Raw genomic sequence first — 17,167 nt, 5'->3', positions numbered from 1 at the left:
AATAATATTTTCTTATACATTTCTGCCCCCTCTTTACAACCCTTTTCTTCCTTTGCCCCATTCTTACCTACCATCATCTTCAAAATGTCCTACCTTCACATCTGATCCTCCTCTCTATTGTTACCAGCAACCTTTTCAAAAGTTTCCTCTCTCCTCCACTTTCACTTCTTCCCTTCTCATTTACGTCAAATTTCCTGAGGCTTTCCCCTTCCTTCCACCCTGTTTTTCTTTTGGTCCAATCAAATTCAATCCAAATAACTATATTTATTAATTAGGAACTAAATGTGGGACCAAGCTTCAGTGCTTCACACAGGGAGCGTGTCTGCTGCTGCTACATGAGGTTCCTGGTACCACAACAGTATTTTCTCAAATTAAAGTAGGTCTGTGTACTCAACTAAATGCCAGGACTTTATGGTTTGAAGCTAAACCTTATTATAACAAATTAATGGATTCAGTCAACAGAAACGCTGGAATGCTTTTATTTTGAAACGTCTACAGGAAGTGTTACAAATATTTAAGTTTGTGACAAATTAGACAGATAAACATCTGAGAGGCGTGGCTCCCACAGGCAGCATGGCCGCTCCAACCTGACAACATGGGCACCAATATCAAAGGCAAGATGTTCCATCACGCACACGCACCACTCACTCAGCCACTGTGGCCTTAGACAGACGAGGAAACTTAAATGCAAAGCAAGATGCACTCCACCTGTCACCAGAACATCACTGTTTCTGCCTTCCCTCGTCTCATCATTTGTAACTCCTATATTTTGACATATTTTTCACCCGTCTAATTTTTCTTTTTGTTTTGAATATTGTATAATAGATAAATCACAATACATTCACCAACATTTACATTCACTTCTTTCTTTCATCCCTTTCCTTTCCTCCTTCACTGGTTTCTGCTCCCCGCAGTTTTTCTGTCCACTTTAATTCATCTTTAACCTTCTCAACACTTTCCATTTAAGCACCAGTACTTCAGCTTTTATTACAGAGACAAAGTTTTTATCACTCTCATGTGGGCAAGGAAAAATAAATGAATAAATCGTTATGTTATTGTTTCAGTCAAGATGGAGCTATTGTGCTGCATTGTTCTGCTCTGAATTACATGACTGAAAATGACGAGCAACTGCAAACACAACTAGTTTCTCTCGAGAATGAAAATCTGAAATATAAAGACCTTTCTTGCATTCATTTCACCCTGTGCCCCTCCCACCTAACGTTATCTCTGTGTGACAGTTTGAAAGGGAATAATGACATGATGCGCCGCCACTTTATAGCACATGAATGGAAAGACTCAGCGAGCTGAAAGAAAAAGACAAAGGGGACAGTTAGAAATATGGGGAGCGGCAGAGGGAAGACAGACAGATGGAAGGGAAGCGAGATAGAGGGAGACACCTCGCAGGGACAGAGGGAGACAGACGTAGAGAGATAAATGCGATGGTGGAAGAAGCAGACAGAGACGGACAGAGAAAGAGACACAAGAGGGGAGAGAGAAGAAAAAGACAGAAAGCCTGCCTCTCCCTTATCTTACCCTGCCTTTCAACGTCACACTGACACTTAATACTCCTGTGTGTGTGTTGAGTTGCAGAAAGTATCTGTGCATATTTCATTGTTCATATGTATGTAGCACTACGTTAAACTTATCCTTCTTTTATTTATTCAGTTAATTCAATTAAATAATTTAGTTAGTTTTGTTTCAACAAGTGATCAACATTAGAACTTTTTTTGTTTTGTTGTTAGTTTGAATCATTTTTGAAACAGGTTTGTTACAGAAGTATGTTCCCATTCATTTTCTCCATTGATGTTTCAGAAGATCCTCGTAAAAGGAGTCTGAAACCTGGAAGATGGCCGACCGGCTACAGTATCATGACCATAAAACATTTGATTCAGAGCAAAAACAAATATATATGAAAACAAGAAAAGGGACTGACTGTTCTAGACTGACAGATCTATTTCCAATGACTTCTTGAATTTAAACTGGTTGTTAATATAGAGTCCAATGTATTTAATTTGTGTCTTGTGTATATAGTGTTTCATAGTGTATAGTACTGTAACCTAGTAGTGTAATGTTAGCCTTGTCAGCGACATGGTACAGTGCTTTGTTACCGACTACAAAATGACTCTCACTATCACACATATCATGGTTGCTCTGTAAATGTAATGCAACACAACCATCCAATCATTTTCACATTTGTTGCAAACATTTCAATGTTAACATTTCAGTCAGGAACACTATTTCATGATTTACCCATTTGTTGCAAATGGGGATACAGTTATGATTGGCATTGAAGGCTCCATTCCTTGGATGTTCCCTGGATTACCCGAGCAGCGTGCTAAGATAAAACAGGGATCATGGGCAGAACCCCCTGTTGGGTGTAGCAGGCAATGTGCCTTTGTTCAGGATGAATATCGTTTACCATGACCATGTTTGGACTCGGTGCTAAAAAGGTGGAGGCTGGGGTGGTGGAGGCAAGTTGCCGTCAGGAGGCGTGGGTGGCAGTGTAGCTGAGCAGGTATCATGGAGGATGAGGTCGTATTTAAAGGGACCGCTTTGGTGAGAGAATGGGCTGTGTTCTATCGGTAGCTAAATGGTAAATGGTTGTATTTATATAGCGCTTTTCTAGTCTTGATGACCACTGAAAGCGCTTTACGCTACAGTTTGCCATTCACCCATTCACACACACACATACAGTGCTTCTATATCTAGCACTTTTTTGTTGTTCTATTGGGCAGTTCGGGGTTCAGTATCTTGCCCAAGGACACATGCAGATGGGAGACTGGGGATTGAACTTCTGACCTTCTGGTTGGAGGACAACCACTCTACCCCTCAGCCACAGCCACCCCTAGCTGACAGCACATGACTCCGTGTCCTGCATGAACTAATGCGAAGGGTTGCCATTATTCACAACTGAGGATTGCAGGTAGTGTAGTATTCCTCCTTCACATTGCAAATAAAGAAACATTTTGCGTTTTGTTACCCAATCTCTATTCAGAAAATGCATTGGATGTAACATCACTGTGGAGCTCTATAGAAGACATTAAAAGAACATCAAAAGTGAATGTTCTGACAGTTGATTGATGTGGTGAGGTTAAGGTTAGGGATATGTATGAATTGGTCATGGTTAAGGTCAGAGACAAGGTTTTGGTTAAGTTGTCCAGACTGAACAGAAGTCATTGCAAAGTCCTAATAAGAACGGCTGCACAAACTTGTGTGTGTGCATTCAATTTTATGAGTCTGTAATTATCACATGTCCAATTGTCCACATGTCCACTTGCCCCACAACGCTTTTGTTCATCTGTGTGTATGTTTCCATTACAGTTATTCAATCAGACTTGAAACTTAGCGTGTCATCAGCAAATAAACACTGAGCTCGGATTTATTACTTACTCCTGTTATATTAGAGTTCACTCACTCACATACACTCAGTGTGTTAGATTTGTACCCATATGAAATGACATCAGTCTGTAGAAGGTTAGCTTAGCACAACAAAGACTGTACTCCTTACTTTGCGACACCATAAGAATGTAGAGATCACAGATGAGCGTAGCAAACACTTACTTTTAGTTTGTTAATACCAACTTCCTGTTGGACCTTTGTACTCAACTCATCAGAGTCCAGGACGATACTGAGCCAGGTTTAGGATTAGCAGTTGTTACACCCACACACCTAACAGTTACTGAACCATGCTGAAGTGATGAGAGAGTAGATGGAGATTGGACCAGTTTCTCTTGGGGATGGGTATCGACAGACAGACAACATGAACATTTAACAGTCCAGCGATTAGCTGTGCCTCACTGACTTGAAATGTGACCGACTATTAGGTGCCAGAACATTGGAAAGACAAATCACTGAGGGTAAATGAGGAATTCTAACAACTGGTTGAACGTGTGATGAAGTACAGGAATATATCATACTGCTGGTTCTTGAATCAAATTCTGTTTAATCTCAGTTAAATTGCATTGCTGATGTGAAAGCTTATGTTTACTAAATACAGTTTTGGAAATGATTGATAATGTGCGAGAAAATGCATCTATTTTGCAAAAGACCTTCGGATTATGATGATATCATCATGTTATTATTGACAATTGCGGAACTGTAGCACAAACCCTGATCTTATTATCTAGGACAGACATTTAGATGTATTTTGATAATATATTTATTCTAAGTCTGTTTAAACTCTATCGAATGTGCTTTACACACCAACATCCTTCTGACACTTTAAGGTTAAGGCTGCATTTATTAGTTCAACTAACTGCTCAATCGGCATTATTCTTTCTTTTGTATTTTATAATTTATATCATGAATCAATCTTTAATTATGAGCTCTTTTTTGTCTGTTGCCTTTAGCTCACATCAGTAAAATAACAATGGGCTTGTAATTGTGTTTATAACCTAAAGCAGTATGGAATAATCACTGAAGCAGAGGGGAGAGAGGAGGAATGCAGAGTGGTAGAGAGTGAAAAGAGAGAAATGTGAATAAAACAGAGAAGAAAAAAATGAAATGAAATGAAAGGGAACCAACATTGAAAAGCTAAAGAAAGAATGAAGGGATGGGGAAGAGAAGAAAGAAATAAGGGTGTGAAGGGAGAGAAGAAGAAAAGAGGGGCAGAGGAGAGAAGGAAAGATGAGGACAATGAACAACACAACTGTGGTTGCTGATGTAAATCTCCCTCAGGTTAAAACAAGATGATAATTAAAAATGTACCGCAGGGTCAAGCTGTGACTGTGCGTGTGTGTGTGTGTTTTCATACTATTTGTCTTTCTGTGTGTATTATTATTGTAGGTGTGTGTGTGTATGTATGTGTGTGTGTGTGTGTAGTTGGGGTTTAGGTTGCGGTGCCCATTAAAAGGTGTCCCTGCTGCAATCAGTGTACAGAGGCCTTAGGGCCTATTTGTTACTACATCAATCTAGCTTTAATGGAAACACACATCAGAAGAAGGCTCACGTGCACACACACGTACGCACGCACGCATGCACACACACACTTTCCGCCTACAGTGCTAACATTGTGAGAGAGACCGCTGAACAGCAGGACACACACATGAATACACAAATGTATGCAGCGCACGCACGCACACACACAAACACACACACACACACACACACACACACAAACAGCTGGTAAGTAAGCAAGCCAACTGGGCCCACATCAGCAAACACACTGTTAGTACACAAGAGAATCCTAATGAGATTTCTTTTCTTCAGTTTGTAAATTCTGTGTATATTCCTTTTCAGCTTATCATCATCAGAAATTTATAGGTGTTCACATTTATGAAACCTTTTTCTGTTATACCAACGCTTAAATCGTTTTTGCATTGGTAGATGCCAGTTCTGAGCTTCATGTCCATATCAGATCTAGATATAGTTTTCTCTAAATCGGAAAATCCCCCAGTGAAGATAAAACACAGGGAGAGGACCACATTTGAAAATGTCTTGGTTGTGACTGTCTGTCAGTTTTCATCAGTAGATAAGACACTGCTGCAGCGAGTCCTTTGCAGACTCTGTAAATGTTTTAGCACAATGTAAATTGGATTGAGTGCATATCTGCTCATAAGTCACTGTTAATTGCTGACTAGAGGAGATAAAAGAACAAAAACACAGCAGGACTGGAATGGGTAGAGCACAGACAGGCCAGTAGAGCAGCCTGCTGCTCACAGAGACACCATCTTTCCTGTCTGACCCAAGACACCAGACCCCTGGGAGCTTCAGGACTGCTGCTCAACTGAACCTGACCTCTAACTTTTATATAGACAGAGGCTGTGTTTGCCCAGGAGTTGTTAAAGTATCTCTTTGTTAAACCTGCAGGAACAATACCAGCTGGTGGGGGGATTTTGGCACAGTGGCCACAGTCAGAATTGCACATCATGTGACACCCACAAGCCCCAAAGGAGTTTTTCTCGACACATGAATCATTACAAAAGACATTAGAGTAAGGGAAGTTATCCAACACAGTCAGAGAAGACCTCAACTATTACCAGGAATTACATTTATATTGAACTATTCTGCACCTCGTGATTTTATCCAATGTCAACACTCAGTTATTACTGTTTCCTCTACGTAGTGAGGCTGAATGTGAGTGTGTAGTTTTACCATCATAATCAAGTTTCTCAGATACCAAATTTAACCACAGTTTCAGAGGCAGATCTGTAGGATTTTTCTAAATCTGGGGCCATAATGGAGCCACAATTTACACAGAGGAGCGAATATGTCCAACATCCATGTACAACACCCTGATTCATTGTTTACTATTAGCCCTATGGGTTTGAGCAAAGTCACACATTACTAAATGTATTTTCAACAATGTTCAAGCCGATGGGTACTTCAAAAAAATGTAGAACATAAAGACAAGCTAGTTTTTGAAAGACAACTGACAGAACACGGGCACTTTAGGGGTCAATCAGATTTCAGCCAGTGCCCACTGGCCCCGCCCCCTTGCAATTTATACATCATAATAATCATAATCACCTTAATGAACCTTAACCAATTTTTTTTCACTCATTCCATTCTGTTTTCTGAACATCTGTCTCCACTAATTCACACAATTGTGTCTGTTCTTGCTGTGGTCATCCATGCGTGGCAGAGCTACCTTCAAATCATATAGTTCTCCGTAGTCACCTGAACTTCTCATCACTGAGTTGGTGCAAAATATTTGAATTGACTGTAAAACAAGCAGTGTTTTATTCAGTATTTGGGGAGTTTATGGATGAGTTTGAATGTCAAAACGGAAACAAGAACCAGGTGCCACGCAATTTGGATTCACTTAAACAAAATCAACGAGTGATGACAACAATGCACTGACTACAGCTAGCCCGGGGTCGCTAACAAGTCCTACTGGCAGTGACAGCTTCACTGCAGAGTGAGGTGATTTGGAGGTGATGTCTACGCACCTGCAGTATATATATGTATATGTTATTTGGTTGTCACTGTGAAGGTAGATAAGGGAAAGAGAAGTGACATGCAACCTATGGCTGTGGGGTAAATCTTTCGGACATTACGGTTGTTAAGCTACCAAGGTTTACCAGAAAGGAAGAATTTTTAAAATGTTGGTAGTTCAAGTTTTTATGAGATCAAGGCAGAAGTAAAGTTTGTAGTCCACACCAGACGCTCCCCCACAGAAACAGACATTTGGCTATGGTTGCTATGGAGACACCTGAAAAATGACTAATCTGCTTTGGCTTCATTTTGTTCTCTGCTTCACGTTTCTGATGTCAGTTGGGACAGGGTTTTGAGAGTGAAGACTACTTGGAGCAAATTGAAACATACATTAATAGAAAACTACTGCCTGCACTGACCCCCACTCACTATTCTTTTACCTGAAGGATGTAAGTGTGGCAATGAAACAGAACTATGTCATATTCAATAATAGTAAGGTGGATGACTGTCACCTGCCTCTATCCCAACCCAGGTATCAGGTAAAAGTATGTTTTCTTTTTTTACTTTAAGTAGGGGTGACATCCAGCTCTGAACAATAAATCAAAACCTACGCTGCAGGTGTCTCCTGCTCGACTCCTGTTAAACCCTTGCACCAACTCAGTTTCCAGCTTCGGGGTTCATTTATGGCTGAAGGTCAAGCGAGGCTAGCACTAGGGCTGTTCAGGGACAGTGAAATATTGAAGTGTCCATCGCAGTGTTCTAATAAGGATGCCGAAACACCACAAAAATGATGGAGACATTTTTAAAATGAGGACCTCAAGCATGACCACTTTATTCCAAGAATAAATAGAGAGGAGGTGTTGGTTCTTACCAGGCGTGATTTCTATCACTGTGTCTTGCCTCTCCGGGGGAAAAAGGACCTTGGGAGGCTGCGTGGTTTGGAGAGCTGAAAGACAAACAGAGGGGTGGGTTAATTATCAGGGCAAGCGTAAGTGGCAGTTTTAAACTAATGAGCTTTGCCTCTGGTGGACATAGACATCACATTATAAGCTCATCAATCCCCACGTAACAATTCTTACAATCTATAAACCACAAAAGTAAAGGAGAAGCCCACTTTATTTCCTCAATTCACAACACATTGAATTTTTAATATGTATCACAAAGCATGTCTTAATTCTTGAACAAGAAGTCATAACATTGAGAGTTTCATTCATTCGCTGTAGCAAGTAACACAGTTGATTGTCAAAAGGTCTTTGTCTTCTTCTCTTGCAGAATAATTTTCTTAGACAAAGGAAACTAAAGAGGAAACATGAAGACTAGAGTTGGAAATGCAAAATATTAGATTGTAGTTCGGAGGTTTGTTTTTGGCAAAGAAGACAAGCTCTGTATGTGGATACAGAACTTCACAGCTACAGTGTTTGTGAGAAAAAGTCCATGTAACGAATTGACCGTGTGGCACCAACTGATCACTTCACCACAGCATCACAGAGCCAAACATAAAGAGTGTCACACCTACTAGATATCTCACATCATGCGTTTTATTGTGGACAAGATGTCTGACTTTGTTTCCACTCTGATGAGCAGCAGACACTCTGCCTCAAACCAAAGCAATTTCCAATGGACTCTGAGCACCAACTCATTGCTGTTTAACACCTTTCCCCTCACTGCCTCCGAGACAAGTCCCTGATTTGTTTCAGTATCTCCATTATTCCTCAAAGCTGAGAGTAAAGCACCTGCCACTTGTTTTGTGTTTATAATTGAGAAGTCGATCTCTGGTGTCATTGATAGAAATGATACATCACCTGATGATCATCGTGATACACTGCATCCATCAAGCTTAGTTGAAAGTGTCAAAGAACAAAACTGATGAAATTAATGAACGATTGGCTTTGACTAAAAACAGCATGGAGCAACACCCATTTTCGACATCCTAGCAGTGGTTGGTAACACTGTAGTTTGGTTGAGACTGAAAAATGTCAACAAATATTGGATGGTTCGCCATGAAATCTGGATTCAGACATTCATGGTCCCTAGATGAAGAATCCTAAATGATAAAAAGGCCTGCATTTAAATTGAGCATTTCCTTTTGGATTTTGCACATGCACACACAAACTAATACAAACTGATGACAACAAGCTACCAAACCAGATGCTGGTCTAACCACCGTGAGCAATTCACTGTCTTGTCCAGTGTCTCTCGACAGGTGGACTAGAGGAAGTAGGGATTATACAGCCAACCCTGTGATTAGTGGACAACCTCCTCCACCTCCTGATCCTCAGCCACTTTATGCTTTCCTATGTCGTTTGTCACCCTAATGACTTTGGTGATACTGTTTCTGTGGCATTACCTTGAGGTTGGCACTTTCACTGCAGTGAAATGTCAACTGTTAGATGAATTTCCTTGAAATTTTGTGAGACATTCATGGACCCCTTGAGTGAACTGTAACAACTGTGTTGATCCCTTCATCTCTCATCTAGTGCCATCATCAGGTCAGATTTTTTATTTCTCCAAAACTGATCAATTAGTGCAAGTGCAATGTAAATTAAGTTTCCCCCTTTTCTAGACTAATTTTAATTTAACAATCTCAACCATTTAAAAAAAAACATATATTAACAACTTAACAGCTTTAACACCTACTTTTCTTTTGCATTCATTGTCTCTTATATCACATCCTACTTTTCTTGTTTAGCTGGTCCTGATCCAGACCAGGGTCTACCTATTAGTGACATTCTACGCTCTCACAGACCAGCCAGCATGGCTCTCATCTACTTTTAACCACATCGTCAAGCTCGAATATGTCAGTGAGAAAATGATGCCACTTGAAAACAGTCATCAGTTTGATCTTTCATTAAACATTAGAGAGCAGTCACTTTGTCCACTTAAATTATTTTACCATCAGATGTCTTGGGAGGGGAGATTTGCTCAAGCTGCTGAATAAAGGGTACGATCAATTTGAAAATGTACATTTACATTGACAGGAAGGTGTAATGCTCTAAAGTGTGTTCACATTACGATGAGTCAGTGTCAGTCCACAGTTCTCTGTGTAAATATTGGTCCACTTGTCATCATATTTCTTGCACGGTCACACTAACATGCACATTAACAAAGGTGTTTGTGAGCTTAAAAATGAGTTCATTGCTCTGACTGACTTACATTGGTCTAAATACTAAATACTCTGAGTTCTCAAGGTGACTAGAATCATCCTACTGATAAATATTTGTCTTGGCTTCCTTGTTTTTCAACTTTTTCCTCCAATCACTCGGTCAATCTCTCTGTCATTCGATCCCTCTCTCTGTCCCTCTGATAAGACCGAAAGTTTGATTTGCATTCTGAAGGTTCTGCTGCACCCTTTAAAGATTAATGAGACAACCCTTCACCTAGACCTACAACTGTCCTGCTCTGCCCTTTATTATCATACTGCACCTTCCCTGTTCAGTCCTTTTCTTTCCTCGTATAGATTTTTATTTTGAAAATGTCATTTCATGCCAGAAATGACTGTTTCAGGCTGGATATGTGTTGTGTTTATCGGGGGTACACAGGTGTATTTGCTTACACCTGTCTGCTATTTGGCGACTGAACTTGAGAGTGTCACAGTCGCAGAGGAGGCACAGTAGGAGTTCTGTCATAGTGATTAAGTAGTGGTGCAGTGCGTCTCTCCTACATAGATCCATGTCTTTATCAAATGACACACAACAAGCAAAGGAAAGTTTTGCCTTGTCGTGTTGTGCTACTTAGATAAATTGTTTGCTAGCAACACCACTGGCTACAAAATGAGCAAAAATCAACCAAAATCACCAGATGCACCAAAGCCATGTGCCATTAAATCAAAAAAGCCAGCTTTCTGAAGTGTTGTGTGTGTTTGTGTATGAGGTGTCTGTGTTAACCTGAATACAAATCTGAATATCAAAAGGTGTGTGCTGAATGGAGGATAATGATGGGGTTGCTGTTTACTTTGAGCTCACAGCACACTTTGCACCGCAGACACACACAATCATGCATTGAGATCTTTGAACTTTTCGTAATGGTTGCTTGTCTTGAAAATTACAGTACACTGTTGATGTGTTGCTGTGTTTGTGTCGAGGTCTGGCTGTGCAGGGGGAGATCATTTGTTGGAATTCTCTCATGTTTGAGGAAACATGGATATTAGACAAAGCAACCACTGAATTTGATTAGTTTTGCTTAATCTTGCTACATACGGTGATTATATGAATCAACCTTCAAAAAAACAGAAGTATACAAATATAGGACGGGGAACTTATAATTTATATGAGGTTAAATATCTGCTGAAGCCTTTAGCAAATAATAAATAATCTAAAAGCTCTACCAATCAATGTTTTTAGCCAATTTGGTCCAATGAATGAAGCTGAAATGCAACATTGTAATCTGGTTGTTGCAATGAATAATAATGGTTAATTGTCCATTAACACATCCGGCATCGGTTACAATAGACTGTTGAATATTTATTTTACTGCCAGTTACATTTGGATCTCTAACATTTAAAAACTGCTGCTGGCTCTTCAGCTGCCAGATGCTCCTCAATGTTCACCACGTGCTCTGATGTTCGGTGCTGAACAGGTTTGTCAGATTTAAGAAACTGGCAGAAACCAGCTGTTTGCTGTAAATTGATTGATAAGAACAGAGTTACTAACTGTAAAATGCTTTTCTTATTTAATGTTTTCAAATGACTTGTTTTGTCCGGTAAATAAATCTCCAAAGATATTTGGTTTAATATGAAACGTTAAAAAGAAGCATATTCTTTCATTTTAAAAGCTGAATGCCTTTGTGAGAAAAAGGGTTAAAACAAATAATCAAATACTTCTCAGTTTATTTTCTATTAACTAATCAGTCATTCAACATTCATCATTTAAGCCCAAAATATTAATAATATAACAGGAATTTCCCAAGGTACTTGCATCCATTTTATGTCCTCTCACCACTGGGTATAGCAAATCTTTCATCTTTAACAGGGGTCTTCTGAAGGAAAAGGTAGATTACCCAGTAACCCAAATGAATGGAAAACTTTGTGAGTTGTTGTTAAATGCAAGATGTAAATTAATATGTACTGCTGGAATAAATCAAAAGTCATGCTTGCACAAAGTGCATTACACTTTGACAGTCAAATCTAGCAACTGCCCACAACAAGTCCCCTCTTTGGCATTAGCTAAGATATTAAAGATGTTTCTGTTAAAAAAAGCCCAAACACCAGACCTTACATGGTCTACACCCAGACAATGTACATTGACCAACACCAGATTGCAAAGACAAACTGCAGTGCTGCTCTATATTAAGTTTGTATTTCTAATTTGACCTTTTCCAGTTAGGTAGTGTGATGAAGTTCAGCACATTAGTTCAGAGGGAGGCAGCACGAGACAGCAAGTTTGATTCAGTGCTCCTCTCCCATAATGCAATGATTACTGGGGATGTAAATCTATTAAATTTAAAGTTTTAAATTGTGTCCTTAGAATTTCACTATGAAGGTAATGAGCGACGCAAAGTTTGGTCTGACAACTTTTTTGTGATTTCAGAACAAACCAGCTGTCCAGGTGCTCGGAGCAGATTTAAACAAACAAACAAACAAACACATTTCCACAGAAGGAAATAATCTAGTTTTTTTTGCATTTACATTTTAAAATCACAAGAGTGTAAGAGCCACAGCATGAGAAACGTTTCCATTTTAAAAGATTCAAAAGGACATTCCTTAACATTTAAAACTATATTCACAGTTGCTGTATATCACCATTTACTCAGCATGATGGTTATTATTCCTGCAATTTGGCCTTAACTGTTTCATACTGCAGATGGACTGACCTCAGCATTTTAAGGATCACTTACATTTTGACCTTTTGCAGCTTTCTGCTCAGTGAACCTACAAAACACATTGTGTCTCATCTGAACTTTGACACGATGGACATTTTATTTTTGCCAGAGGGGAAACGTTTTCCTTGTTTGAGAGAAATGTATCATCTCATAAGGGCAGCTGTAGAAAGCTTTGCACACAGAAAAAAAAAATGTCAGGGCTGTGGTTTTGTAGAAATAATGTCACAACTTATTAATATGCTGGAGAATGTAAAAACAGATGTCAGGCGCTATTTAGGATCACAACGAAGAAGAAAAATCTTTAGGGTTTAAGAACTGTAGTTTCTTTAAATACAAAAGTGTTGTGTATAAGTTAGTGTGTGTATCTTTACCCTCATGCAAACCAGCATCAACAAACATTGTCAAAAATTATATTGGACCATTAGCAAGTGTGTGTGCATGTGTGTGTTGACAAGTGCACAAGAAAAAACTAGCAAAACACAGAAGAAATAGAACATGAAAAAACCCTCTTGTTGAGTTCAGTACAGTGATGATGATACAACTTCACATAGTAGCTTCTGGTGGCTGATTATGGCACACTAAACGTGCACTGCTGGGTAAATGACATAAAAATAAAGTCATTCAAATAACAGTGAAACACTTAACCATTGGCTTCAAACCAGAATGACAGAAATACAATAGTTATTGTGCTATATGTTTTTGTTATTGCTATTAGTTATTTGAACCAGGTGGGTGCTGGATGATACAAACAATAACTAGGTTGTTCTGAAACTAGCAAAGACGCTCAGTATCTGAAAATCTGTCTCCAGGACCTTAAGTATCAAATTTAAAATATATCCTTTTTTATGTAAGCAGCTTTTTAACTGTCACACTCGGTGAACTTGGACCTAAATTATAATAGTAAGCACTATCACAGAATGAAGGTTTCCGGTCTGAATCCCAGTTTGGCCGGGGTCCTTCTGTATGGAGTTTGCATGTTCTCCCTGTGTTGCTGTGGGTTTTCTCTGGGTACCCACATTTCAAAGATATGCATGTAGGGCTTAGGTTAACAGGAGATTGTAAAATACCCAGTGGAAACTGGAATTGGCTCCTGTTAATCCCCTGAGGACCCCAAGAGGATAAGCAGTAGGCTATGGATAAAGGATGGGAGGCCTTTGGGAAAGGTGGCTACTGTGTTGGGTACTTCAATGTAAAGCAGTGCAACATATTTAGTGGATCAATCATAACATGTTCAGTCATATTTAACAACACGACAAGGTAAATACAGCAGTCAACACATCGTGGTGGAGTGAAAAGTAAAATATCTCCCTGAAATGAAGTGAAAGAGACATAACACAGCCATGGAAATAACCAGTTCAAGTACCATGGGACCTCAGTACTGTACTTAATAACATATTTGAGTGAATAGCCTGGAACAGACTACACAGTCAGCCTTCAACACTGAGAAGTGTGTACATTCTGTGCTGTTCAGGGTGCATAATCAGATAATATATTCTGTATATCAAATGGATTTTGACCTTTTTGGCAATTATGAAATGTCTGGCGGCGCAGAGAAGCGGGAGACATTTGTGTTTATTCCTGATACATTTTGACTTGTATGTCATGCCCTATTCATAGCGAGACTCATTTATTCCTGTCAGAATTCCACTCTGATTTGACTTATGGTGCTTTCTCTCTGACAGTGGAAATCAGAGGGGAGAATATAATTATTTCATTGGTTTATACAGAAGCAGATATCCACATTATGGTTCTGTTAATGAATACTGAGTGACGTTGAATAGATTAATGATGAAATGGGTGGTGGGGGGGGTGTCAACAAGCAAACTGGAAATCTGTTTCCTTTCTTTGTCTTTGAGGAAACAACACAACAGAGAAGTGGTGTTAAAGGATTTGACTCTGTGTGCGTGTGTGTGTGTGTGTCTATGTGTGTCTATGTGTGTGTCTGTGAATCATTCATGTCCTCTAAATAGACAGGAAGTCAACACGTCATTAAAAACAAATCCATTTGCATCTTGTCTATTTATGTGTGTGTGTGTTGAGTGGGCCTGCACATGCGCTCTGAGTTAGGCAACAAATGTGCATCAACCCACTAATATGCAAATGCTCTTGTAGGTGCATGTGAGCATGTGTGTAGATGCAGAGGTGCAAATTTGTGCATGTCATGTGGACAAGTCCATATGTATGACACTGTGTGTGTGTGTGTGTGTGTGTGTGCGTGTGAGAGAGAGAAAGAGAGATATAATATGCGCGTCATATATGTATATTGATGCTGTGATAGCTTCTCTTTTAGATATGCTTCAGGTGAGGTCAGCTGTCTCCTTCTGTAAATGAGAAGCAAATACATCGGTAATGTTTTTGAGTTTGATGAACCACTTCATTTTCAGAGACATGACACAAAGTTATTGTCACTGATAAAACAAGTAGCCGCAGTGAAACAGAGGACTCTAACATTCCTCAGCACAAATACTACATAGTATTTTGTATGTCACTTAAACTGTTATCAGTTACTGGTGTGTACTTAAGTGTTAATATTTGAGTTTCAGTGCTGTTTGGATAATTGTGGTACCACATTATAAATGGACTAGGCGGATCTTCCTAAAATGTTGTTGAATGATGTTGGCTATAACAGAGCAGGTCTGACGCAAGCATTCTTGGGAAATGTAACGGGTGACTAATTCAGTACAGATTAAAAACAAAAACAAACCTATGGAACAAGAGCTGAATCAAAGCATGGATGATGCAAGTTCAGGTTTATGGTAATGTCATTGTGATGATCTGCTGTTTTGTGACATAGACATGGACCTATTTTTTATGCTGCTATTCGGAAAGAGCCAGAGCCCGGGGGTGGAACACGCTGTGTGGAGCCAAGGTGTGTGAGATCAATGGACTTTAATGTGACCCTGGTGCAAATGCTGAAGGTGGGAGGAACATTACACCGAGGTGCCCCCCCCCCACACACACACATCACACACACCTCGACAAATGCATCGAGGACCATTATCACAGGTACCATCTGCTCCGGAGCAGTGCCACACTGGAGGGACACCCTGATGGAGGAAACAAGCACGCTCTCCCTTAACTCTTCCAATAGAGCCTGATGATTAAAGACATAAATTACAAACGAGGAGCTCTCTGGAGAAAGGAGGAGGTTCCAGAGGAAGAGGAGCAACACGTGATGAGCTCGGCTGTGACAGACAGCAGATGAACAGATTTAACCGTCAACAGCCTGGTCTACTGGTTACGGAGGATCACATCACAATATTTTCTCTGCTAGATACAACTTCATCATGCATTTAGATTATTCAAGGAGAGAGGTTTGTTTTTGTTTTGCAGAAAATTTTATTAAAATGTAACTTCTCTTCTGTAGGAGTGAAGTGGAAAAGTAGTCCTGAGCCATTCCGATCACTGGCACGGGCAGGATGGGTGACTCTATGTGAGCATTGGCTCTGAAGGATTTAAGATGTTCAACTCATAAATGCAAAGAACACATGTCAGTGAAAGTATCAATTACTGTAAGATAGTTCTATTTTTCATTCAGTGCAATGGGATTTTATTTAAATTTCCTTGATATTTGATATCGTCAGGGCTGTTGTAGCAGGGTCAGTAACGCAGGCAATTACTTGGGGATTCAAGCTGAGAGAGAGGTCCTGAAAAGCAGCTCATTACATCAGTCAAAAAAACAACCAACAAGACCTCATGCCACTAGCTTTCTGCCAAAAGCTTCGTCATTTTAGAGGTTTGGTTTTAAACTAGACTGCTTTTCATCATGTGTTTCTTCGAGTGCGGGAGTCGGTTGGGCCCCCAGGTCCCTGTTGTCTGGAGCCCCTACGTGTCATGTGACTTATTTCCTTAACTCCAGACAGTTTTGGCAGATTAAAACTAAAAAACTGCTGTCACTGTGCTGATAGCTTTAGTGCATCTAAAAGGTGATAGAACTTTATAGTCTTACAGCCCTAAGGCCGATTGATTATTGTATTCCCAATACTAAACTGAAGCACTCCCAGTTGTTCTACTGGACAAAATGGATAAAGGAGAAAGCCGATTGCAACAACTTCAAACTTCAGAAGACGTTACTGTTCAAAAGATGTCACTTTGATTTTCAGCAGCACATGAATGTAATAACACAGGCGCATTGGTTCTGCAACAGAATCGTGGAACATGCCCCTTATTTAAAATCTAATTTCACCAGGCAGAAAAAAATTCACTTATTGCAGAATGTGCCTTGGCTTCTGATGAGACTCATCAGAAGTTAAAACACTCTTCAGAGGGTAACAATGAAAAATCCTTTTAACTGGTGACCCCAGAGATCTCTCTGCACGTCCCCAGCTGAAGTGCTCCTGCAGGCAGATGTAACACCACACCAGGAAACACAGCGAGAGCAGGAGAATATGACAATTAAAAGAAGGATCCCAATCAAAAAGTATGGATTCATCTGAAGCACGATCCTGGCAACAACACTGTGTGTTTGTAGCTA

At 39.8% G+C, this 17,167-nt stretch overlaps 1 protein-coding gene across 4 annotated transcripts in view; it reads right to left on the bottom strand.

Moving 5' to 3' along the window:
- il1rapl2 (interleukin 1 receptor accessory protein-like 2) overlaps positions 1–17,167 on the bottom strand; it is a 352,381-nt gene that overhangs the window by 48,826 nt on the left and 286,388 nt on the right. For all 4 annotated transcript variants that reach the window (XM_069532092.1, XM_069532094.1, XM_069532093.1 and 1 more), the window contains exon 7: positions 7,748–7,822. In XM_069532092.1, the coding sequence (XP_069388193.1) occupies positions 7,748–7,822 (75 nt within the window). The remainder of the gene's footprint in view (positions 1–7,747; positions 7,823–17,167) is intronic.

The sequence above is a fragment of the Paralichthys olivaceus genome, chromosome 9 (assembly GCF_024713975.1).
Source record: "Paralichthys olivaceus isolate ysfri-2021 chromosome 9, ASM2471397v2, whole genome shotgun sequence".
In the NCBI taxonomy this organism is placed as follows: domain Eukaryota; kingdom Metazoa; phylum Chordata; class Actinopteri; order Pleuronectiformes; family Paralichthyidae; genus Paralichthys; species Paralichthys olivaceus.
Note: the sequence above shows the minus strand (reverse complement) of the source record. Positions and strands in the feature narration are given on the sequence as shown.